At 42.1% G+C, this 23,893-nt stretch overlaps 1 protein-coding gene across 2 annotated transcripts; it reads right to left on the reverse strand.

Annotated features, from left to right (window-relative positions):
- Positions 1–787: 787 nt before the first annotated feature.
- ZNF488 (zinc finger protein 488) lies at positions 788–20,618 on the reverse strand. 2 transcript variants are annotated; one of them, XM_069863535.1, is made up of 4 exons: positions 20,526–20,618; positions 8,414–8,636; positions 4,646–4,874; positions 788–3,009 (listed from the first exon to the last, which is right to left on the reverse strand). In XM_069863535.1, exons 2-4 carry the CDS (start codon positions 8,630–8,632, stop codon positions 1,847–1,849), a joined length of 1,611 nt encoding a protein of 536 aa, XP_069719636.1. In that variant the 5' UTR covers positions 8,633–8,636; positions 20,526–20,618; the 3' UTR covers positions 788–1,846. The 2 variants fall into 2 exon arrangements, with proteins under 2 accessions (XP_069719636.1, XP_069719637.1); XM_069863536.1 differs by lacking the exon at positions 20,526–20,618 and having other exon boundaries at positions 8,414–8,877.
- Between the last annotated feature and the right edge of the window lie 3,275 nt (positions 20,619–23,893).

The raw sequence follows: 23,893 nt of genomic DNA on the forward strand, positions 1-23,893 counted from the left end.
GTCTCATTTTATTTCTTCTGGCATAATGTAACAGTTTAATCACTTTATGTTGGGAAAATAAAGCTGGGGTGCACAGCCAGTGGTTGTCCTGTAATAAGTCAAATATTTATGTTAATAGGAAACAGCCATGTGTTAATGTTCTACAGCAACATATTGGGAAGAGTACAGTCTCCTGACTTACAGAAATCTCCCAAGAGATAGCACTGAGATAATATGTTGATCCCAAAAGATAGCTTAAGACTCTCAGGCTGTCTTTTATCACTCAGATGTGTTTACTTGCTGATACTTGCAATATCAGCCTAGGCATCATCGAGAGAATTCAAAGAAAATCTCTGGCCAGTGTCCAGTAGACTGGACTATATCATTACTATGGTGGAAGATAATATGGAGCATATTGCAGTGTCCTTTGCAAATCCAAGCAGTTCTCTTAGGTGGGAAATGAGTAGTTTCCGATTATTCTCTATCTGAAATTTAATAATATCAGATAAGACTTAGAGATAAGCAGACAACCTGAAAAAATACTATACATGACAGAGATATATGTTCACTAGAAGAACACAATGTCATAAGCTACCAATAGCAAGATCCTAAGTGGATTTTAAAAGTACTGAAAGGCTAATTAGATATGGTGACAACAGACAGGGTTGTTGCTTCCCCCTGCCCCCAGAGCAATATAAAGCATCTGCCTCTGAGACTAAGCAGAGCTCAGGCCAAAGAAGGCAAGAGAAAAATGTCTCATATGGACAAGCTATAGAGGGAATTTGGCACCTTCTTTAAAAAAAAAAACAGAATTGACCCATGTAGAAACTAAAAGATAGACAAGCTTGTCTAATGCAATGCATCTAATATATGCCTGTGTCATTCTGTGAAGGAAGTTCTTCTTATAGCTGTTAGCAGAACAGTCTATCTACCACAATTAAAGTGTGCAGATTCTATCTATAAGTAGCTAACAGTAACTCAAATACTGTAGTTGTTTTGTTTAGTATATCCAAAACCTGAAAGCCAAACTCTGCCCCTATCAGATCTGTACATCTACCAAAGTCATATAGAACTTGGAAGCACACAGCAAGGCAGAATTTGTGCTCCCTGTCTACATAATAACGCTGATTACAGGTCACATTTTGATATGGATCCAGGCTGATTTGACTTCATAAAAGATGTTCCAAAACTGGCAAAGGCTAGAACAAAACTCAGATATACTGATTTACAAGTCACATCCTATTTGACAGTCTGTTGATCAGCTATTGACAATCACAAATTTCAGAGAAAGTCTTAACCTAAGTCTCTTTCAAAACCAAGGAGACAGTAAGGTATAATTTTTTTTCACTCAGACTCACAAATCTGATAAGAGAGCTGATTTAGCTAACACAAAGGAATGAATCCACGAAAGCTGCCAGAAACAGTAACGCCTTTTCTTTCAGCATTTAAGCTCTGGGGTTTTAAGTGCATAAAGATTCCTCATTCAATGAGGTGGTTGTTACTTCCGTATTTTCTGTATTCACATTGTATTGCACAGACACCAGCAAATCAAATACAAGCAAAGAAAACTCCGCAAAACAATAAGTTTTCCCCCAAGTCTTTGCAAATTAATACTGCATGTGCATTCATTTCACTACTTTATTTCTTTGAAAATAAATTGACAAGGGCTAGGTTGAGTTTTCAAAACTTACAGCCCATTCAGACTCTAGTAAACATTTTTTTTGCAAAGTATCTATTATAAATTACTGTAAACAGTGATTTCCTGTAAGAAATTAATGTAAACTTAAAAAGAAATGAATTAAGTGAATCATGTTCCCCTTCTCTACCCAACCTTTCCAGTCCCTTGGTGACATCTGTCTGCACAGCTCTAATTATGAGAAGTCATGTGCCGGGATAAATGATGACGTTCTCGGAAGTATTCATGACAAATGGGACATGTTAGCTTCTCTTCTCGTCTCCTCTTGCACTGGGACTCTGTTGAGGAGTATTCTCTTTTGTGATGTGACCGCATGTGGAAGACTAAATCAGATGTCATGCGAAAGGAAAGGTTGCATTTGGCACACCAGTTCTGGGCAGCCACTCCGAAGGATGTGAAGGTCGGGGGAAGAAGAGTCAAGGAAGAGGAGGAGGAAGAAGAAGTGGTGGATGTGTTTTGTAATTGTCCTCCTGCTTGTTTGGGCCATGGTTCTGAGGTATACGGGAAAACATTGCTCCGAGTAATGCTTGTCTGCAACATCTGAGCATTACACAAATCACCAGCAAAGAACTTGGAATTGAGAAGAGTGCTGCAGCACATGACGTCTGTGGTGGCAATGAAGCCAGACAGCTCCCCCAGGCTCTTTGGTGACTCACTTATGGGATGAGAAGTTATTGCAGCTCTTTCCTCTAGACATTTACTGGGTTTGCTGAAAGCACTCTTCTGTTCTCCTCGGGCTCTGGTGGGCCACACAAAGGAGAATGCACTACCAGAGGAGTTCAGCAACACTTCCTTTGATACCTGCTCTTTACCAAGTGGGACTGTGCCATCTTTCTGTTCTGACTCCTTCAGTCTTTCATTCCTCAGCTTCTCCTTCATCCTCCTGACCTCGGTGAAAGCACTCTGCTTCTGCTCTAAAGCATCCTTCCTAGCTGACTGCCTCCCTGAACTAAGCTTCCAGAAAGAACCATCCAATGCATGCTCTACTCCAACCTCTTCCTTGCCCCCACAGTTATGTTCCTCACTCAGGTTATTGGTTTTCTCCAACAACACTGTTTTCCTGCTCCTGTTGTTCTCAGTCTCTTCAGATTTTGCTCTCTTTTCTCCTGTGAGACCCAGGGCATCATCTTTACAACCTGCCATTTTGACCTCTAAATCCCTTGCCAGGCTGTGGAAATTCGTGGTCTGCTCAGCTGAGTTGGTCTTTTCAATCTTAGGGTCCTGGAAGTTTCTCCATAGCAGGGCAGTCTTCTCTGGGACACATAGGAAGCGGACATGGGAGAGATAGGAATGCTCACATTTAAAGACTCGGTCACATTCTTGGCATCTCAGCTCTGCAGAAACAGACAACAGATGATGAGTTTTGCAAAGTTAGAATCATGGGCAGATCCTGACCCTGTCATTGACATAAACAAGCAACCCAGAAACATTCCTTGTGTCATACAAGATAACACATGGTAAAGCTGATGTCAGTGCAGAATCAGGCCCCTCACTGCTATAGAAAATGGTTCACCACATTTGCCTTCATACGCTACTTGCAGAAATATTTTCATTTAGACTCTGAAGCCAAGTTTGTATCATGTAAAATGGCCAGTACATGATGGTGTAGATAAAACTATATGGACTTTATGACAATTTGAAGTCTGTACCCAGATTTGGGTCTACATTTCCTAAGTAAGTCACTGGATTTAATACAGGCTGAATATTAAATTCTATATATGCAAGTAATGATGTGGTTTAGACCTGGACTCAAAAGTTTTGACATAAGCTTCTATCTTCTGAATACTCTAGAAATTCAATACTTTTCACAAATCATCTGATGATAATGCCTGAAGCCCTTACTCATGTTCATTTGGCAAACTACTATAAGCCTCAAGGCACAGATTGCCCACAGATTGCTTGGGTAGAATTATAAATCTCTAATTTGTAGGCTCAGCACAGCTTAGATCACTTCCCAAACTACAGAAAATGAAATTTTATAAGAAAACAAGGCTACTGATTTGGGTGGAACACTGTTCCTGTTAGTTTAAAATCCTGACTCTAAATATAGCGTTTCTAGTGTAGATAACACTTTGGTCCGGTAAATCCACTGGGCTGACAGTGTGTGCCTACATAGAAGCTAACAGAATACACTGAAATTAGTTAAAATTATTCAGTGGGTTCCTGCTATGGTTGTGTTCATATTAATTTAATAGTAATATACAGGCAAGTACATTATCACTTAAATTTACCAACTTGTACCTTTACCAGTCTACACCTTTACCAACCAAGCTTTCATGTATAAGCTGTGTTTAAATCAACCAAAGGGAATGTAGAGAAGTTGTTGTTGCAGACTAACTACATCAAACTTTAGAGCAACTGTCAGCTGGAGTCGACCTTGGCATAGAACTGACAGTGATTTGCTTGGTCTCTTCATAATCTAGATTTTTAGTTTTTCAACAATTGACAACTCAATTTCTTTTAGAACAATAAATTTCTAGCAATATCTCAGAATGAAAACCATGCCCTTCTCCTTGCTTCCACTGTGTCCAAAGCTAAGTAGGCAGATTGAGCCGTACGGGTTCTTAAGTACTTTTTACAGCCCTGCTCATTTACAAGATTAAAGCTGAACACTTACCTAAACATGATCCCTCAATGACCTAAAAAAGGCATATTTCTGTTTGATATTTAGGCTTTTAGGATTCCAAGGTAGTCAGGTGCGTAGACATCCATTACACAGCTCAAAAATTTCAGCTTGAATCCTTAGTGCACCCTTCTCTGCTAGCAATGAAAATGGCATTGAGAACTGTAATGCTTTTCTTGCTCTCTGCCTCCAGCTGAATCCCCAAATAAGAAGGTCTTTTCTTTCAGCTGACCAGCTAAGGGTTTATATAGGTTTTAATTCCTGTACGACAAGATCACTACATATGAAGAAGCTGGAGATTGACTTCAGTCCTCAGTGACCCTTACAGTCAACAATTTAGTACTTACCATTCTGGGGACTCTGAGCTTTTATCTCATTGAAACCCAAGAGGCTCAAAAGCTCCTCATCATACCAGACCAGCAGCTCCTCATTTTTGTTGATTTTCCTAGTAGAGCGATAATATAACTGACTGTTTTCTAAGTAAGCTTCCAAATTCTGCTCCTTGCTATTGGCAGCTGCTTGTACAAGTCTCATCCAAGGCAGTCCTGTGGGACTGTGCACAGATGTAACATCTACCTGTGAGACAGGACACAAAAAAAGGGAAGTTTCAGGTCTGTGGACCCAAAATAGATTTACATCAATCAATTCAAAAACAAAGCCAGTTTTCTCACTCACGCAGAGCCAGTATGCCAAAGCTGTGAGCCCAATTCATATACCAGTGTCACCAAATCCAAAGTCATTACCGGGAAAATGCTTCCCCAGTGTGAGTGCTGAGAGCCCTGGGAACACAGCTGCATGGGAGGGAGAAGGAGACAGAAGTATTCATGTGCAGCCTCTAATGGCAATCCCAGGGATGGTACACTGGTCAGTCTCTGGCCATCTCATGGCAAGGATGATGTTCTCTGTCTGATGCAGGATTGTGTCAGGTGTGACTCACAGAGGTACAGGTGGTGTGCTTTTCTGTAAGGATGAGTCTCAATCACATAGGAAAATGGGATCTGAATTGGGAGTGCTGTGGCTTGGAGGCTGTGAGATGTGCAGACAGTGCAATATGAGTCCAGAAATGAATGTGCACTCTGGGCAGTTGCATGTGGAGATTTTTGTGACATAAGAGGATAGGGATCAGGAAGTCTTTTTTTGATTCAGCACCCCAAGGAGACAACATCTGCATATATAACTGTTGAACTAGGTTACATAAATATTAGATTTTAATAAACGCAACTAAGAAGCACTTACATGATCTCTTTCCTTTTTCAGAAATAAAATTTTATATTCCTATTCCTGCATTTTATAAACCAATTAAATTCATTTCAAGTTATCTAAACAAATAAAAACTCATCAGATGAATATTTTTCATTAAATTATTTCTGAGAGTAGTGAGGGATTAGTTTACTTTCAGTGTGTGTGCATTCAGAAATACCAAACAGATTAAATTAGAAAATGCTGCTTAGGTTGTAAGGTCAGGCACTCAGAAGTTAAAAAAATAATATTAAGTCTGCTGCCCAAATTAAATTTCCCTTCTGTGTGTATATTACAGTGTAGTCCTCAGTTACATATACTCAGTTCTTCACAGGACTCCTGTGTTGTATAGTCACAGGTTGACCATGCTCTGGAAATAATATAACTATAAAACTTTTTGCTTTGTCTTCCTCAGTCAGTGTACCGCGCCCATCCTGGTTACTTTATTGCATTTGTTCTGAATACAGAATGGTTTATTACTTTATAGTTTTTTTCTTGGTGTTTACCAGAGCAGCTCTGCCCTTTGTGTATTTGAAAGACAGGGAAGATTTTCATGCCTTGGAGGCTGAAACACGGGGTGATCAAGGGCAATATTTACACACATAAAAAGCCTCAACTAATTTTTGAAGCACTAAGTCATTGTTTAGAAAGGGAGAAGTTTGGAAATGAAAAATGTCTTATGACAAGTATGATCTAAATTCCACCCCAAGGAATATATAGCTCTTTGTTTTACACTAATTGCAGGGCAGCCATTCATTGGTTTTGGTATCAGAAACAGTATTTTGGCTATTTCTTTCTCTGCTTTTAACTGACTAATACCTACCATGAAAAGTATGACTACATGAATACAAGAATTAAACATTAAGGGACCATTAGGATAAGAGTTAATTAGCATATGGGAGAAAATAGATTAGCATGCCCTGTAACGGGTTCTCTCCAAGTGCCACAGTAATTAACAATGATTGAGAAATGAAGAATATGACAGCAACAAAAGCACAACCACCCCCACACAGTGGTTTGAACTATGACAGAGGCTGTCATTTACTAGATTCTGTGTTTCAGAAATACTGGGCATCCACTTGGCACTCTAAGCAAAGTCAAAGGGAACACAACTCCTCCAAGAACTCAGACTCCAGGGAAAGAGCTGAGATAGCTTAAAGAAAGTGGGGAGGAGTAAAGGACAGAATATAAGACCTGAGTGCTGTCAACTAGAAGTATGTGCCAGCTTTAACTTTTCAATGTGTTTAGAGACACTACAAACACTGCAAGTCCACTCTCTTCTGGAGGTGGTAATCCCTCAGATTAATCCTTTGCACCCATGTATGAGATAAAGGTTTTGTAGCCCAACAGGCTCAATCACACCTGGGCTATGGAGAAAATCTGACTTCCTTGATACAGACTGGAGGAGAAGAGAGAGAATAAGACTCTACCTTGGAACCCAGAGTCAAACCCACAAGAAGCTGCAAGGGGCAGGGGAACTCAGTGAGACAGATACCTTTGTAAGGGGCTGGTTTGTTTTGCTGGTGTAAATTATCAGCTGGAAAGAACACCAGTGCCACTGGTTGCCAAGGCATTTTCTTTGCTCAAGCATACAAATTAGTCCAAGGAGTTCAAGTTAGAATCTCTAAGAGTATGAGAAAAAACATAGAGCTCCCTTTCGAACTAAATACAAAAGCCCAAGATGAGGAAACCCTTGTTAGAAATAACATTCCCCGAAGTCTTGCAGGAGTGCTGCTGAGCTATGATGAACATGAACCTCAGCTGCAAACAAATCACCTTGCCAAATAAATCCTGTGCATATTCCGTTTGTACCATAGCCAGTATACCAAAACTCATTTCTTGTTTTCCACTTTGGTGCTGTGATAACAACATAGTATCATGATTCAATTGTTAATTAATCATCTACACACAGAGTTAGGAGCTAAACAATAGTTCCAGATTTCTGGAAGGTTTATTTTTAATTATGAGTAGCTAACAGGATATGGAACATCAATTGCATTTGAACCAGGTATTTGCTCAGAATTTGATGTATTTACTGCCAAAAGACAGAGATGTGAGCCAACTCAAGCATCCAATTTCATGGCTGTGTAACAGTTATGTAGCTCAAAACATAGCAAAACACTAAAGCCATCCTTCTCAAGGGCTCTTCCAATGTAGTATACCTTTGAGGCTCTTTCTTGAGTCTACAGTTGTTCCAAATCTCCCATGAGAAATACATAAATATTCCATAAATAAAGCCTTGTTTCAGGACAGATCTTTCTCCAAAGACCTTACAGTTCTCCTGGAGTACTGATAACACTGTCCAAGCAAGCAAATAAATTGAAACAAATAGTCAGAAAAACTCTGAACCCTCTTATCTTCATTTATTTAAAGCACAAGTTTCAAACCGATATCTTCCAACAGCTGCGTCTTCCATATTACACATAGTCCCTGGGGTATCTCTCCTCCAGAGCACAGAAACCTTAGGAGAACCTGGATCTCCCCCAGATCCATCCATGCTACTGCATGTGGGAAATTTGTTTGACTCAGATTGCAAAACACTACCTCCCTGTCTTCATCTGTAAGAATGAAACCTAAGCGTGACGTTTCTAAATTATTTGCCCCTCTTTCCTCTGATTCTCCGTCATGCTGAAGCAGGTCATCAATCATTAGCACAGAAGTGAGATTTTTTATTCTTTCTGCAAAGGAAACAGTTCTCACTGAGGTCCCTCCAGTTTGCAGCTCATAAATCAGAAATGCACTGGCTACTTCTTCCCTTTGGAGGAGCTGCTTGTTGTGCTGAATAAAACAAAATTCTACCCCTTGGCAAGGTTACCTTCTCAGGGATGGTGTAAGCATTTTTAATATGAGTAATTTTAAATGTTGATTTCTCCTACCTTAAATACGTAATGGATGTTCCGTCTATCAGAACACTTGAGAGCAATAAAAGCTACAGTGTCCAGCAGGGTGTTCTGGAGCATGCATGGTCCAAAAACGACTTCTTTGGGAATGTCTTGAGTGGTATGAACTGTAGCCAATATGTCCGGGAAATGGTGATGCAGAAGTTTGTTGTCACTTGTCCAAAGGAATTTAGGTAAAGATGTTAGTTCCATCATAAACCTGCAAAATAAACAAAAAATTGCATTTGGAATAGAGATGGAAATAGAAGGAGGCTTTACTACTTACGATATAAAGACTTCCAGGAACTGTAGGCGAATTGCTAGAGTATGCCAGGACATTGTTGGTAATGGAGTTTAGAGGTTTATTAACATCCAGTTCAAAAAGAGAAAAATTACTTTGCACTAAGCAAAAATCTTAGGTTTGTAAACAAGCAAACTACTCTTTTTCTGGAATAGCCAGAAAGTGCAAGAGTTCAACTCCTGCTACACTGCTTCTCTCAAAAGCCAGGAATAAGGTTTGGGAACAGAAAACAAAATTTTCAGAAAGTGGAACTCGGCATATTCTTGTTCAGCATATTCTCAGATATCCTTCTTATTTATTACTAGTAGTTTCTAGAATTGTAAAGAAAGGCAGAGGAGAACAACAAAAAACCCAAAACAAATGCTTCTTTTATGTATTTTGCAAAGGCCGTCCTTTTTGATTTGAAAGTGCAGCATCAGCCTTGTTTCTGGTTAAGAAAAACGGGAATAGCATGAGTCCAATGTATATCCAAACTGAATGCACAAAACCTGTGGAGACTGACAAAACGATTATTTTCATCTCATTTCAAAATATGTGTGAGATCTTACATATCTGCTGTTGTTGGGAAAATCAAATCCCATTATGACTCTCTGCATGGCGATTCTTTTAGTGTAATGTTAGTAGAATTTTTTGTCTTTAGAGGACGAATTTTCCTGCCCTGGATGTAGAATACTACACTTTTCAGAGCAGAGGTTATTTTTGCAAAATGAGCCACAATCCAAGAACTCTGTGTGCAGCAAGGAGGCAGGTTTTAAGGTCTTTGTCATTCTAAGCTTCTCTAGGTTTTTAATAAAGACATTGCCATCTCCAGCTCCTCGCTGGAGGTCATGTAAAAACCCTCATTTATGCCATCAAGAGCTTGATCAGGTCCATTAGGCAGGGAAAATTAAAGAGAACAGCAACAAGCCCTGAAGAGGCCTTAGCCTAATAAATACTGAGATGGAAGGACTTAAGATCCAGTCTAATCTTTCTCACTCTCTGCCAACAGAATTGACTTGTTACTCACTGAATCATGACTTAAGTTGAAGCGATATAAAGTGCTCAGGAGTTTTGCGCTGGTTTAACTAAATCAGTTTCTAAATCAGTATAGTTAATTCAGTATAATTTCTTCCTGGTAGGCAAGGTCTAAGGCTGTACCTCAAAAATATTAAAATACATATGCAGGAAGTGGTAATTATCTGAAGGATGAAGGGCTAAACCAGACAACCAAGGCAAAAAGTGGGAGGTACAGGAGTAAAAAAAAAAAAGTCAGATGGCCTGCCAGAGATTAGTCACTAAGAAGAGGATAGAATGGGCCTCTGCTCTCTGCTAATCATCAGTTTCATTGCCTAGCTTCCCAATAATGTCCCAAAGTTACTACTGGTGTTAGAACAAAATGATGGGATCTATGTGTACATTTGTATAACATATAGGATCTACTTAAATCAATATAACATATTCGTATGTATCTGTATCTTTCCATTTAAAGTATAACAATTTTTAATAAATGGAAACAGTCAAGGCATATTTATTTTAAATAATATCAAAAAAATAAAAGTTCTAAGCCATCAGAAAATAAATTCAAAACAAAAAGTGCTTAAACGACTCTCTACATAAGAAAAAGTAAAGCAAGAAATTACAACCTGAGCCAATTCCTTTTTTTAAAGAATTCATGTCAGGAAATTCCTAATCTCTTCTGACATTGTTTTACTCATGGTCCTAGAAGGCAACTCCTCTTACTAATATTTCCTTTTCTGTGAAATTCAGATTAATTTCTCCATGTAAACTAAGAGAGTGCTGTGCCCTGGCATGCTGCAGTCACTCCAGAGAAAACAGAAATCCAGGGCCTTCAGAGCTGAGTTCTCAGTGGGGAAGGATGCTGGATTTTAGCACAGGCTTATAGGGAGAAGGTGGGTGCTACCTGTGTGCAGTCTTCCTGCAGAATCTCAGCCCAAGCACATACACGAGAGCCTGAAGAAGCTCCACTCCCTTCCATCTAGCTGCTGCTGCCTGCTACTCTCCTCTAGTTCAGCAGCTTTTCAAAGAGGTACTGTAAACCCAATCCTATCAAGAGCCATTTCCCCAAAGAAGGAAAATGTGTGGCTGAGACGAAAAACTGTCCGATCCACGTGTAACAGCACCACCTAGTGATTTCTTCCATAATGCACGTCTCAAAGAATCCCAAAGGGGCAGGACATGGTTCAGGGCTGTTAACCTGCAAGACAGATCTGCAACCATCAGCTCACTCACAGCCCACACCTCCAATTCGGGCAGCACTTCTGAGCTCCTTGGTGAACGTATCAACAGTTCCCAGCAACGTGTGTGCTGCCTACTCCACTGCCCCAAATTCTGAAGGGCTTCCACATGCCCAAAATGAGGCGTGGAAACTAATTCCCTGAACATGTGAGTCTTTGGCTGTATGCACTGTCCCACAAGCCTGCTCGCAGACTAATCCCCCCTTTCTGGGAAGGGAAACCATTGCTCCTCGTTAGAAGCAATGTTCTATGGCAAAGTTATCTGGCCATGGGGCAAATAAATCAATATTTATTGTCCAGCAAAAAATTCAATATGTGCACATCTTCATTTCCATTTAATTTGCCTAGATTGACAGGATATAGGAAATGCAGGTTAATAAGGAATATCAGATATTTTCTAACAGATCTTTCCTCTATCCAAACACAAGCATTCCTCAAACTTAATATGCCACAATGGTTTGCTTGTTTCTAAGTGACCAGTGAATTAATCAAAGACCTGTGATGGGCAAAAAATCCCCTAAACCTACAGGCATAAACGCCAAAGTCTCGAAGTGCTGCCATGGCAGTTGTGGTCACATTCAACTCTCACACAAGAGGGTCAACTTTGTGAAAAGTTATTAAAAAGACGTGATGTGTGTACACAGCAAATGGGCGTGTTATGCTGTCTTGCACCAGAAGCTTTCAGCATGGGAAGATCAATTTCTTCAACTAAATTGTCAAATGCACCATCTAGCGTAACATCTCAGTATAACACAGTGTCCCATGACAAAGTGACAGCAGGACATCCTCAAGTCCCTGGTGTTGTTAGCTTGTTGCATCACTGCATCTTCCACTCAAAAAGGAGTTAAGGATGCCTCCAGAGTCACTGGGTTTTATAGGGTCTGGTCAAGGTTATGTCAGGTAGGGAGTGTAATTTAAATGTACAGCGTTCTCTTTTTGAATAAGAGAAGGTAGGCTGAAGATGTGCTGCTGGTACTTGGAGTAGAGAATGGTGATACCCTGCAACATCTTTAGAAGAAAAGGGGTAAATCTTTTTTTGTACAGACCCCAAATGCACAAGCAAGCTCTTCCTTCTGCACAGACAAGCTTTCAGCTTGTATTACAGAAGCAAGTCCATTAGCTGAGCGGTAACAGCAAGTAAGTATGACTGTACTGCTTTCAAAAACAAGCTGCCACCTCTGCAAAGGGATGTGCTGCATCCTGCAGGCTTTTTGGTCTGGACCAGCCCTCACTCAGAGGTCTCCATTGCAAAGTGCAAATTCATCCATAGGAGAGAAATGGAACAAGTCCTGCTCCCTGCACAGGTGAGGGGTGGTAGAGGGTTCTCTGATAGCCACAGCCCTCAACTTCGAGAACTGAAATACTGACCACCTCAAAAGCAAAGACTGAGTCTTGAAATGTGACTTGAGAGGAGAGAGAGAAATTTAATCCATTTCTGAACATTCTAGTGTAGTAAAAGAAACTACAAAGGAGCTGAAGAGAGATAAAAGGACTACAGACAACAGGAATAAGAGGTGAAGGACAGCTAAGTATCTATAAAACTTTACAGGCATCACTGCAATATTATGACTGGATTGTGCAACTCAGCAGCTGCAGCATAAAAGAAGGTACACACACGCACACCAACAACCACATTTTTCCATATTGCAGACGTTTTAAAATCAGTTTTTAATGCTTGTTGCTGTTAAAGAATCTTATCAGGCTGCACGGTGTTTTTTAAGAAAGTTTATGCATTTTGAGGATAGTGGTGTCTGGAAAATACACATGGAGGTGCCTTTTGAGCCAGCTTCAGGAAAGTTTAGTGGTATCCCAGGTGTAAATCCACCCAGTGCTCTTTCCCAGTGAGTCCAGTAAAATACTCATTGATATTTTAAAGGAGTAAATCTCAGCAGGGTATGGGCATGATTCAGTCTTCGGTTATATAGCAAAGTTTAGAGAACTCTGTCATAAGCCTCTTTGTCAAGGTCATATCTTCAGCTCTGTATCATGCAGGCAATGATATGCGTGCCTCAAACTACCACTGCTGGGAGCACCATTGCCTTCTAGAGACGTGATCCCCTTCATGCAACATAATCCTGCTGTTCACACTCATGTTCTGCATAAGCAGTTCCTATCCCTCTGGGCGCACCCACACGTCTCTGAATGGGTGAATAAAAATGAATATTTATAGTGCTTTAGTAGCACATCAGAGTCAGATCACCTGTTAGACAATGCATACTCTCCATATTCTATCTGTCACAGATGCAAATTCTTCATATGGATGAGTTTAGGGACTTGCCGTTTAAAGGACTCTTCATCCCCCAGAGAGTATCTGATACACATATACCATGTCCCTGAGTGATGGATTTTGCATCTTGATTTCTGAGAAGTGTGACAGATCTGTCAAACAACAAGTACCTGTGGGCAGGCAACTTCCTATGGATTATGCAATTGTGGATGTTCCATCAAAAAGCACATGAAATAGATGGTGCTTACAGCAACTGCTCCAGCCTGCTTGCTTCCAGAAGCAGCACATAAGTTGCTAGTCATCTTTATTTTTTTTTTAATTTTTTTTTTCCTGAATGCTCTCCTAGGCTGGAACCCTGTAAAGAGCTTTCTTGTCTCTCTCCTCATTTCCTACCACTTGCATATCATCCCATTAACTAACTATGGTTACAATTTCTGCCTTCATGAAAAAAAATGTGTATGTAGCTCACTGACTTCACGAGAAAAATATGTTTCTAGAGCACAGAAGTGAGAGGAGGGCACAAGAACAGTTCTGAGCTAATTTCCAGATCCTGCCTTTTTATGATTTGGCCTTCAGATGTCACTACAAGATCTTCTAAGAAATGTCGGGAAATGTCCAAATGTAGAAAGACCACTTTGAGGAAGAACTCCTCTGTCTCTTGTTTTCATGGGACTTGGCCCAATTCTCCTTGCCACAGTGACAATGTTGAACTGTGGCATCACTTGAAGTCTCAATGGTTATAAAAGCACTGGTAGCCTTGTATAATATTATGATCGACTTTGCAAGTGTGAAGAAAACAAATTAATCACCTTTGCCAGAGGTGATTTTCAGTCAGAACTTAATTAGCTAATTCAGCTCTTCACAGTCATAAATGGAAGGAGATAATAAAAATGGTTTCTTTTAAATTTTTATTTTTAATTTCAATAGCTTCTTCTATTTCACCATTACATTCCATTTTAACTGTGGATTAATTTGCAGGTAGTGATATCATTTGCAAAGCCAGTACCCTAGCTGGAAAAAAAACCCCAAACAGTAAAGAAGTTACTCATAAAAACTTATGAAAGTATTTGATCCCAGAAAGCATCATCCCACAGCCTCCTTAACCATTTTCACATCTACTCCAGATTTTCTCCAGAGAAGGAATTAATGTAAACAGGATAACCCTGCATTTTCCATGTCAACAAAATAGAAAGAAAGAAAAAAATATTAAAACTGGAACCATCATTTCCTTCATCTTTTAACTTACTTCTCTCTACTCAAAAGTGTGACAGTGTTTTCCCTGAAGCACATAACCTGTGACTTCGTGCCAATGCACTCATGTAGCCACTGCCAAAACTGCCTTTGATTTCAATAGGAAGTCTGTCGGTCTGAGGAATCCATGATCAGACATGCAGTGTCATGTGCAATAAACTACAGATATTAAAGGAATTGAGCTGATGCAGACAGAGTGCTTCTGTCTGCAGCATTTATTATTCTCTGTTGTTATAAGGAGCTGAGAATTCTTAACACAAAGCTGATGAAAGGGCTGGAAGGAGCGTCCTGTGAGGGGCAGCTAAGGATTTCGGCCTTGTCTAGTTTGGAGAAAGGAGGCTGAAGGGCAACTTCATTGCTCTCTACAGATTCCTGAGGAGGAGAAGTGGAGAAGGAGGTGCTGATCTCCTCTCCCTGGTGTAGGACGCACAGAAATTATTCAAAGCTGTGCCAGGAGAGATTTATACTGGACGTTAGGAAGCATTTCTTTATCAAGAGGGTGGCCAAACACTGGAACAGGCTTCCTAGATTGGTGGTTGATGTCCCAAATGTGTCAGTGTTTAAGAGACATTTGGACCATGTCCTTAATAATACGCCTTAACTTTAGGTGAGCCCTGAAGTAGCCAGGCAGTCAGACTAGACAATTGTTGCAGGTCTCTTTCAACTGAATTACTCAGTTCTACTCTAACAAACACATGAGGGGAATACTAAGAGAATCAGAGATGGAAAAGTGAGAAAATCCACTTCTTGGGGTTTATACATTTGCTTTCCTTCTGTGCAAGGTTTCCTTCTCCTTTTATTCAAGTTGTGAACTGCAAAGAAGAACAATATAAAAACTAAAACTGAAGGAAACTGTCAGGAAATCAAAGAAATTAATACAGAATTCTTGTTTTAAAAGATAAGTCATTTTAGAACCTACAATATAAATTCTGAAACAAACTGCAGCCTTTTTCCTAAATCCACTTACGAGTCAGGAAGGTCCTTTTAAACCATGCAAATTCTAGACAAGGCATTTCCTTCAGCTCACTCCTGCTGCAAGACAGAGCTTCTGTGCTTCAGCTTGGGTGCAGGTCTGGAAGATGCTCCCTTTGGGGCATGAAGTGGTTTCTTCATGCCTTTACTTCGAATAAACTTACATGCGTGAAGAAAACACTACAAGTGTACCTAGAGAGGGAAGGCAGATACAGCCACGTGGGGCCATTCCCAGACTATTTGGGCTGAACAAAGCCAGCTGTGGCTTTGCTACCCTCAAACAGAAATCACATCCTAAACAGAGTATACAAGTCTTGGATTACCTTGGAAAGGAAAGAGGTGCTGATGATTTTAAGATAGAAATCTTTCTGAAGTAATGCGTGATTTATTTCTGAGTCTTAATTTTAGCACCTTCCCCATCTTACAGAAACAGCACATAGACAATATTTCTTGAATTCCTGAGTTCTGAGAATGCTCTTTCATACTTTCAATCTCACTGGTGGCAAATTTGGATCCCAGTTTGCATAGAAGCAAGGAGGCAGCTGATTCATAAAGAGGGTTTATTTCTTCCCATCTGCGTGTTAATAACACCCCAATAAGCACTGATAAAGAAACTGAGATAATAAAACCTGTGGAGTGCAGAATATTTTTTGCTATCCAGGCCTATGAATGGGACATACCTTTCTTCACAGTTCCTCATAGCCCTCTGAAAACATCCCCTGTACTCCTGGGATGACTCAGTCCCTGCAGTTTGCCTGAGCTAGGCATCTGGGAAGAAGCAGAAGACTGTACACTTGAGGAGGAATTTGCTGACTGCAGAGGTGAACTGAATATCAAAGAGAGTGGAATAAAATTGGGACTCAACTATCCTGAAATATGGAAATGGTTTTCCCTTGGTATTCCAGGCATCCCCAGGTTTCTCTTATATCATAACTTCCTGTACAGCAGCTGCACAACTTTGACCTGACAAGTCCCTAAAAATAACAGGTAGAAAGGGGGAAACTCAGTGTCTAGCATACCCTGGAAAGATCACAAGGCAGGCTGGAGTGAAGAGCCTGGTGTCTACTTCAAGCTTCTAGAAACTCGCCCTTTCTGGACTGTGAGTTTAATCTGGAGTTTTTAGTGTCAATCAGAGATTTGCAAACTTATGGGGTGCTCACAATTTTGTCATTGTATCTTCATGGTATCTTCAGGGAGCAGTTCTGCACTTCTTAATGTTTCAAGGCTCTATGGTCTTTAGACTTATCTTCCATCACCTAAAATCTATAGTACATGCTATATAAGCTGACAGCTCTTGATGAACCATCATTACATCTTGGCTGGATACCCAGCCTAGTGAATCATGAAGCTGCCAAATCTTTTTATTATGAACAATCTCTCAAACATCAGTGGGAATAATGAAGAAGACAGAGCTAAAATCCCAGCGTGGAAATGAGTAAATGCCTCAAGTTCCACATTTGCCTTAAGCAAGTCTTGTGAAATACAGGACCCGTTCAGAAGTGCTGATTAAAAGAAAAGCTTCCAAGTTTCTTCCTATTTTCTCTGAGGGCAGGGAAACCTGAAGTGGGATGTCTCCTGATGCATAGCAACTGCCCCACAGACATGCAGAGCTGCCTCTCCAAGCAGATGCAGATTGAATCATTTCTTCCAAGACCATTACAAGGATGTAATTTCCACTTTTACCTGAAGCCCAAGAAAAAAATGTCTGGGACTGAGCATCAGATCTAGACTGATAAGAAAATAACTGAGATTTGAATAAGTCCCAAAGAGATTCACGTACCCTGTCTCCGTTGACTTTCTAATGGAAGCTCATCACCAAACTTCCCTATGCTCTTAGGAAATTTACACATTGAACTCCCAACTCTATTGCCTTCTATGGCAGGAAATGAGGTAGGCAAGAGAGAAACGAGCTATCATATAGCAGGAAAGACTCCTTAATACTGATTTGCTGGAATGCATGATGCAACTGTATCACATAGCTCCCTGGGAAGCCTTCTTTGCTAGATAAAAGGATTTAGCAGACCTTTCAGTAAACCAGAGGTTTTGGCCTCAAGCTCCGCCAGGGGAGGTTTAGGCTAGACATTAGGAAAAAATTCTTCACAGAAAGGGTCATTGGGCACTGGAACAGGCTACCCAGGGAGGTGGTTGAGTCACCTTCCCTGGAGGTGTTTAAGGCACGGGTGGACGAGGTGCTAAGAGGCATGGTTTAGTGTTTGATAGGAATGGTTGGACTCGATGATCCGGTGGGTCTCTTCCAACCTGGTTATTCTATGATTCTATCATTCTATGAAACATGAGTGTCCACATGGAGTCACTGAGGTCTCTTCCACACCTCAAGCTGGACAACAAGCAACAATAATACTGCCTTATTAGAAAAGACAAAATATATTTATTTTCAGCTTTCCCAGTGATTCAGACAGACTGAGTCTAGGAGTTTGGCTTTGTGATGTCTAAAATGCCAATAGTTCTTTCTAGTTGGGTTGGCCCTAGAGGCAGAATTAGTGCTTCTGCCTGGTCCTGCATCTGATCTAATGGACCCTGGTAGCTGGTACTGGCTTGTACAAGTCATTCAGAACTCAGACAGTCCACCTGTGGATAAAGAGGAGTTGACTACAGCTCTGTAATCTGTTGGCTTTCAAAGACTTAATTTTTTTGTGCAGGGCACTGTACTGAAGGGCACTCTCTTCACTGGACTACAGCTGTTCTGTCTAATGGAAACATTACCTTTATTCATTAATTTGCTCTTGTTGTTTCAAGGCCTAAGATCCAAAGAACAGTGTTCCTGTAGGATACAGGGAGCATGTTTTAAGTCTTCGGTCAGGTTTGAAGATTATAAGAAGATTATGAATTAACATCACTGTAGCCACATAGTACATGCAGTACACCCTGTAGATACATTTTGGTTCAGAGCACTCAGTATCTCATATTCCGGATCTGAATTGTGCAGGTCTGGTTTCTTGTGCAGAGGCTTGGTCTGGTTTCTACCCCTCTGCTCTGATATTGTTCACCATTCAGCAATAAACGTAGCACTCCAAAATGTCACAGGAGTTTTGAACTTTATGGAGGAAAACCAGGAAGGGAGAGAAAGCAGACATAAAATTCTCTCTACTTTTCTCACACACAAAAAAAGCATACAACAAACATACATCTTAAAGCAACAAAGTTATTCCATGTAAGGGGGAACAGAGAAGGCAATATTCATCTGTCAACATAGTATAAGAAAGTTACTTTGTCACACAGACTTGTGTGTCCACTTTCAGCAAAATCCTTGTTTGATTCAGGTAAATAGGAGCCCCGACCACTGCAATTTGTGCTAACACATTTGTTCTCACAGACTTGTGCATCCATGCAGACTAAACCACCATTCCCTACGTGTAGCCACTGAAAATGAAGAATAACCAGCCAAACAAGGAACCAACACAATTCAAACACAACCAGACTGAACCAAACACAAATTGAATGAAAATGTATAACTTGTGGATACAGTCAGAAATCATTTTTCCTCTCTCTACAAACAGTTCACATTTATGTCTCCTTTTCAAAAATTCAAAGAAATTAAATTATCTGATTGATGTTCAAGAAACATAAGATACATTCTTGTTTAACAGTCTCACTATTTCTTTTTGGTAGCTCTCAAATTAAAAAAAATGCTATATCTGTTCAAATGTTTCTTTCCAACAGGAAAGAATATACTGGTGTGTAAGCATATACATATATATACACACACATACACATGCACATGCATGCATTCACAGCTATACACACAGCTATATAATCTTCTGTGATGTCATATGTTCATCATGTACTTGAAGAGAAATATTTTAAAACTTAGAGCAGTCACTTTCAGATGGTTAATACCAGAGATTTCTTTAAAACTACTGGGTAACATCAACTTAGATTAATCTTATTTAAATCAATGCTAAACTTAATACCTAACATCAACTCCAATAGCCGGAAGTAACTGAGATGAAGAACACTATATAATGTCAAATTGTGGGGAACAACATAAATAACTTATTTTACACTACAGTGAAGCAAAGAAACCTTTTAATGGAAAGTGGCTTTTGTAAACTAAAATAGGTCTGACCTAAAATAATTTGTTTTCCAACAAAATACGTTGTTCTTTGATGTGGTGTTTATTAACAGCCTTTGCAAGTAACATGACTGTGCTGTAGGAAAATTGACTAATTCACAGCATTATAAGCTTGGAAATATCCACATACAACATACTAGGGTTTAGCCAGGTAAATTCTTCAAAATCTTGCATACAATCTATATATAATTCTTTACACAGAATTTTTTTGTAGTTTTTCATCTGCTTATACTATGTTCAGATAATAGAAGTTAAAGTAATGTTTTGCTTTATAGTAATGTTTCTATGATTATAAAGCAATTGTCTTCTATAAAATGATACCTCTATTGAGTTCTATAAGGCAGCTCTACTTTGCTTTGAAATACTAGAATATGCCTAACTACCAAATAAATTTGCTTTCTCAAAGAGTAGTTTATACTTCGGTGTCATTTTACACACGAAAACAAATAAGTCTTAAATTTCATCTCCCAGTCTTCCTATTGCCTAAATAAATCCATCTCTCTAGAGCAAATAATACTTAATAAACGCTAACGAGAGCTGCCAAGCACTAGATCTTGCATTATTGAAAGCTGAAAATGAGCGACAGCTCCTGAGCAATAATTCACTATTAAATTCCAAATTCCATGCACGAGCGCAACTGCTTTTTGTTTAAGAGCAACTACCTTAAAAATACAAAACTATTTAAAAAGCACGTCTTCCATTAATTGTTTTATCGACGTTTCTTCCAACCTGTACCTGTCAGATCACAGAATGAAGTCATTAAAATGCTTCAAACATTTCTAATGGAATGAATTCCTACAGAAACCTTTCCAAGGAAGGATTTGCAAAAGTAAATAAAGATCAATGCGCAACGTAGCAACAATAGAAGCTTCTAACATACTTAAGCAGTTGGAAATTTCTATTAAGGTAGATGGATACTATATATTACATATTATATAGATAGAGAATAACAACGCGAGCTATTGGAAAGCAAGTTCATCAGCTTTTCTAAGGCAGACAGATCCCAAGCAAGCCCCGAACGCTCCGATCACCTGTCGAAAAGGGAAGGATGAGGAGAGCCGTAACCAATTAGAAGGAGAACCGATCATCCAGAGGTCTCGGCGAGAGGAGAAGAGCTGGGAGGGGAGGCCAAGGGGCAGCCGAAGGAGCCGCCGTTCCCCGCCCGGCCCGGGGCTGCCGCGCTGAGGCCGGGGCTGAGCGCTGCCCACCCAGGGCCCCCCGCGCCCACTCCCCGGCTCCCGCCGCGCCCGCGGAGCCCTCGCCCCAGCTCGGGGCCGCCTCCCCATCCCCGCCCCGAGCGGCCCCCGGACCCGCCTCCCGTACCGCCCCCCGGGACCCGCAGCCACCACCCCCGAGGGCTTGGAGAGCGGGATCCCCCTTCGTAACGGGGCTTTAACGGGAGTTTATTTCAAAGTTAAGGGAGGGGGGAACCGAACAAAGCAAAACCGCCTCCAAAGCCTTCGTGCCAGTTGTGCTTCAGAGCACCGACCCCACTTTTGAGTTTAAGGCTATTCTGGGAGCTACAGATATTGACGAGGATAGCTTAAAATTAAAATCCCTCTTTTGTACAAAGTACTCGCAGGATGCAAATTAGGAATTTGTTCGAGGTATGGAACGATTTGTGGCACAGCTGGTATGTAAAATAAAACCATCAAACGTCTTGTCATAATCAAATAGTCCCCAAATCTGGACTAGCGACATTGCTTTTGAAAGATGTCGTTCCATATAAATGCCTTTAACGCCTGGTAGAAAATTCTTATGAACACGTTGACAAATGAAATAACCCGGGTTATTTGATTAGTGTCCATGTAATCTGAATATTGGCTTGTATCGGGAAAAGAAACGTCAAGTCTGTAATGCTTTTGAAAGGACGGATTTTCGCTGCAATTAAATAGTAATCTTATACCAATAAAGAGAGTGACTCACGCTATATGTGTTCCGTGCTACAGGGAGCGAAGAGGATGAAGCCAAAGGTTTGTGTTTTCTTTTAAAATTCAGCCTAGAACCAACAGCGTCGAAGAGCATCACGGGGCTCTGGTCCTGACCCGCCGCTGCGGGAAGGTCCGCATCCCACCGCCCTCCCAGGGACGGGTCTGTGAGCCGGTGGCGACTCTTCCTACTCCTTTGGAAACACTTTGTCATCTGCGGTGCCAGGTGTCAAGGAACCGAGATGAACCCTTCCCGCTGCACTTCGCCTTCCGAGCGTTTACACTTTCGCAGGCTTCGCGCTAACAGAAGGCGCAGAGAGGAATAATCAGGCGCTGTCGCCTGCCTTAGGGAGCTTGAGTCACTGTGCGCTGAGGTCGCCCGTGTCCCAGCGTGCGATCCCCATCCCGCGGCCAGTTCAGCGGCCCTGGGGTTGGTTCCCTTCGAGCAACACGCGAGCGAACGAGCCCCCCAGCCCCGCACGGCGCCCCGGTGCCAGGCGACAGCCACCAGCGGGGCTCACCCAGACGGGGAAACCCTTGTTATTGAACACCGGAGGCTGCGGCGCGGAGAAGCGGCTCTGCGGAGACACCCCGGGAGGGGCCCGAGCCCCGCAGTGCCCGGCGGCTGCTCGGTTCGTTGGCCCCGCCGCCTCCGCAGCCGCGCAGCCTGCGCCCTTCGCCCAGTAAGGGGGTTTATCAGTGAACAGAGAAGGGCAACGCACGTTGCGAGAAAACAGTTACCGCATTCTCCTTCGTAGCGCCTCGTTACTTTGCTGCTCTGCTTTGGAGGCTGCCTTGAAGTCTGCCACGTTTGGGGTTTTTTTGCTTGTTTTTTGGTTTTGGAGTGGGGTTTGTTTGTTTATTTTGCTTTGAGGGTTTGGTTTGTTTTTTATTATTATTATTTTTGTTTGTTTGGGGTTTCTTTTTCGAAACAAACACAAATTCGCGAAGCACCAGGGGAAACTGAAGCTAAGAGCGTTTTTATTCTGTCTCGAAGGCCGCTGCGGCAGCGGGAGAGGCGGCCGCTTCGCACAGGGGGCGGGAGGCAGGAGCATTCCTGCTGCCCAGCAGCCGCTTGCTCATTTTTTGTGAACGTCAACAGGGAGGATGTGGGTTTCTTGTATTTCTCCATGATCTAAGTAATCGCTGGGTCTGAACCGGCCAGCGCACAAACCCCTTTAAAGTGGTTAGCTGGGGCACTGCCTTCAACTTCTAGCCGCGCATAGTTAAAACCGGGCGAGCGGCTGAACACCGGTGGACCCTCTAATCTCTTTCTTGATAAAGTCCCCGACCGCCGCCGCGGTTGGATGTGTCTGAACTCGGTCCAGCACGGCAATGGGGAACTGAACCCGAGATGCTTTCTTCGCGGTGAGAGCGTCAGACTCGCCACGGACACGCGAGGGGCAGCCGGAGGGGCGCACGCGTGTCCCGGCTTTGCGATGGGGGTTTGGGGGGCGGTGCTGATGGGGAGCACCACGCAGGGGACGAATCCTCTCGCCCCTGACTCGCCTTCGAAAGCCCCAAGAGAGAGGGCGAAACGTCTAGTCCCAACTCTGTCATGCAAAGTGACTCTGCTCGCGTCCCTCCCCGTGGCTCTTTTCATTAATTAGGGGGCTGCAACGGGTGTGGGGGAGGGGGAAGCGGCTGAAAGCCACTAATTATTCAAACTTTGGAGACGGCATCCGGATGAGCTGGGTCAGCTCTTAAGGGCAGCGCTTTGTAACCTGCGCGTATGAGACGGGGACCGATTATCATAGAATCACCGGGTTGGAAAAGACCCACCGGATCATCGAGTCCAACCATTCCTATCAAACACTAAACCATGTCCCTCAGCACCTCGTCCACTCGTGCTTTACTGTGCAAAGCCTCCATTAAGAGATTTCGTTTCATCATTACTCATTGCCTGCAAAATATGTGCAGACTCCACTGTTAGTAAACCAACCTTTTTTTTTTCTTTTTTTTTTTTTTACCACGGAAAAGAAACAGTTCGCTGTGGCATGAAAGAGCCGTGAAAAGCTGTCCTGACGCCGACCCCCAGGCAGTACCCAACCTTTTTAACTGCACTCATATTCTACAACTCATTCTTTTCACAAGTGCCCCTCGCGTCGTGTATCTCCCCAGCCCCCCGCGTTTGCCACAGGTTTTTGCAACTACTCCCATCGTTCCTACAGCAACTTTTTTCCACCTGGGGCAGGATAGGGCGGCGGGGAGAGGGTTAGGGGAGCAGCGACGCCCCGAAGCGCTTCCCCTCGGCCGGGCTCCCCTTTCCGCTGCGGTTGCCGGGGGGGATGGAGCGAGGCCCGCCCTCCCGGTGCCCGCGGGGCGCAGCGGTCCCTGAGGTCGACGCCGGCTCGCAGCCGCCTTTCCCGCTGCGGTATCCCGGAACAGGAAAGTCCCGGTTCAGCTTTCCCCTCCATAAGATCCTGTCTCCCTCCCCCGCTCCCCTCCCTCTGCCCTCTCCTGGCCCTGGC

Source organism: Phaenicophaeus curvirostris, chromosome 9 (assembly GCF_032191515.1).
Source record: "Phaenicophaeus curvirostris isolate KB17595 chromosome 9, BPBGC_Pcur_1.0, whole genome shotgun sequence".
NCBI lineage: Eukaryota > Metazoa > Chordata > Aves > Cuculiformes > Cuculidae > Phaenicophaeus > Phaenicophaeus curvirostris.

Coding starts and splice junctions, on each gene's coding strand:
- ZNF488 (XM_069863535.1), bottom strand. CDS start 8,632: ATGATGGAACTAACATCTTTACCTAAATTCCTTTGGACAAGTGACAAC. Junction 4,875..8,413: donor ACATCCATTACGTATTTAAG/GTAGGAGAAATC, acceptor CCTGTCTCACAG/GTAGATGTTACATCTGTGCA. Junction 3,010..4,645: donor AGCTCAGAGTCCCCAGAATG/GTAAGTACTAAA, acceptor CTGTTTCTGCAG/AGCTGAGATGCCAAGAATGT.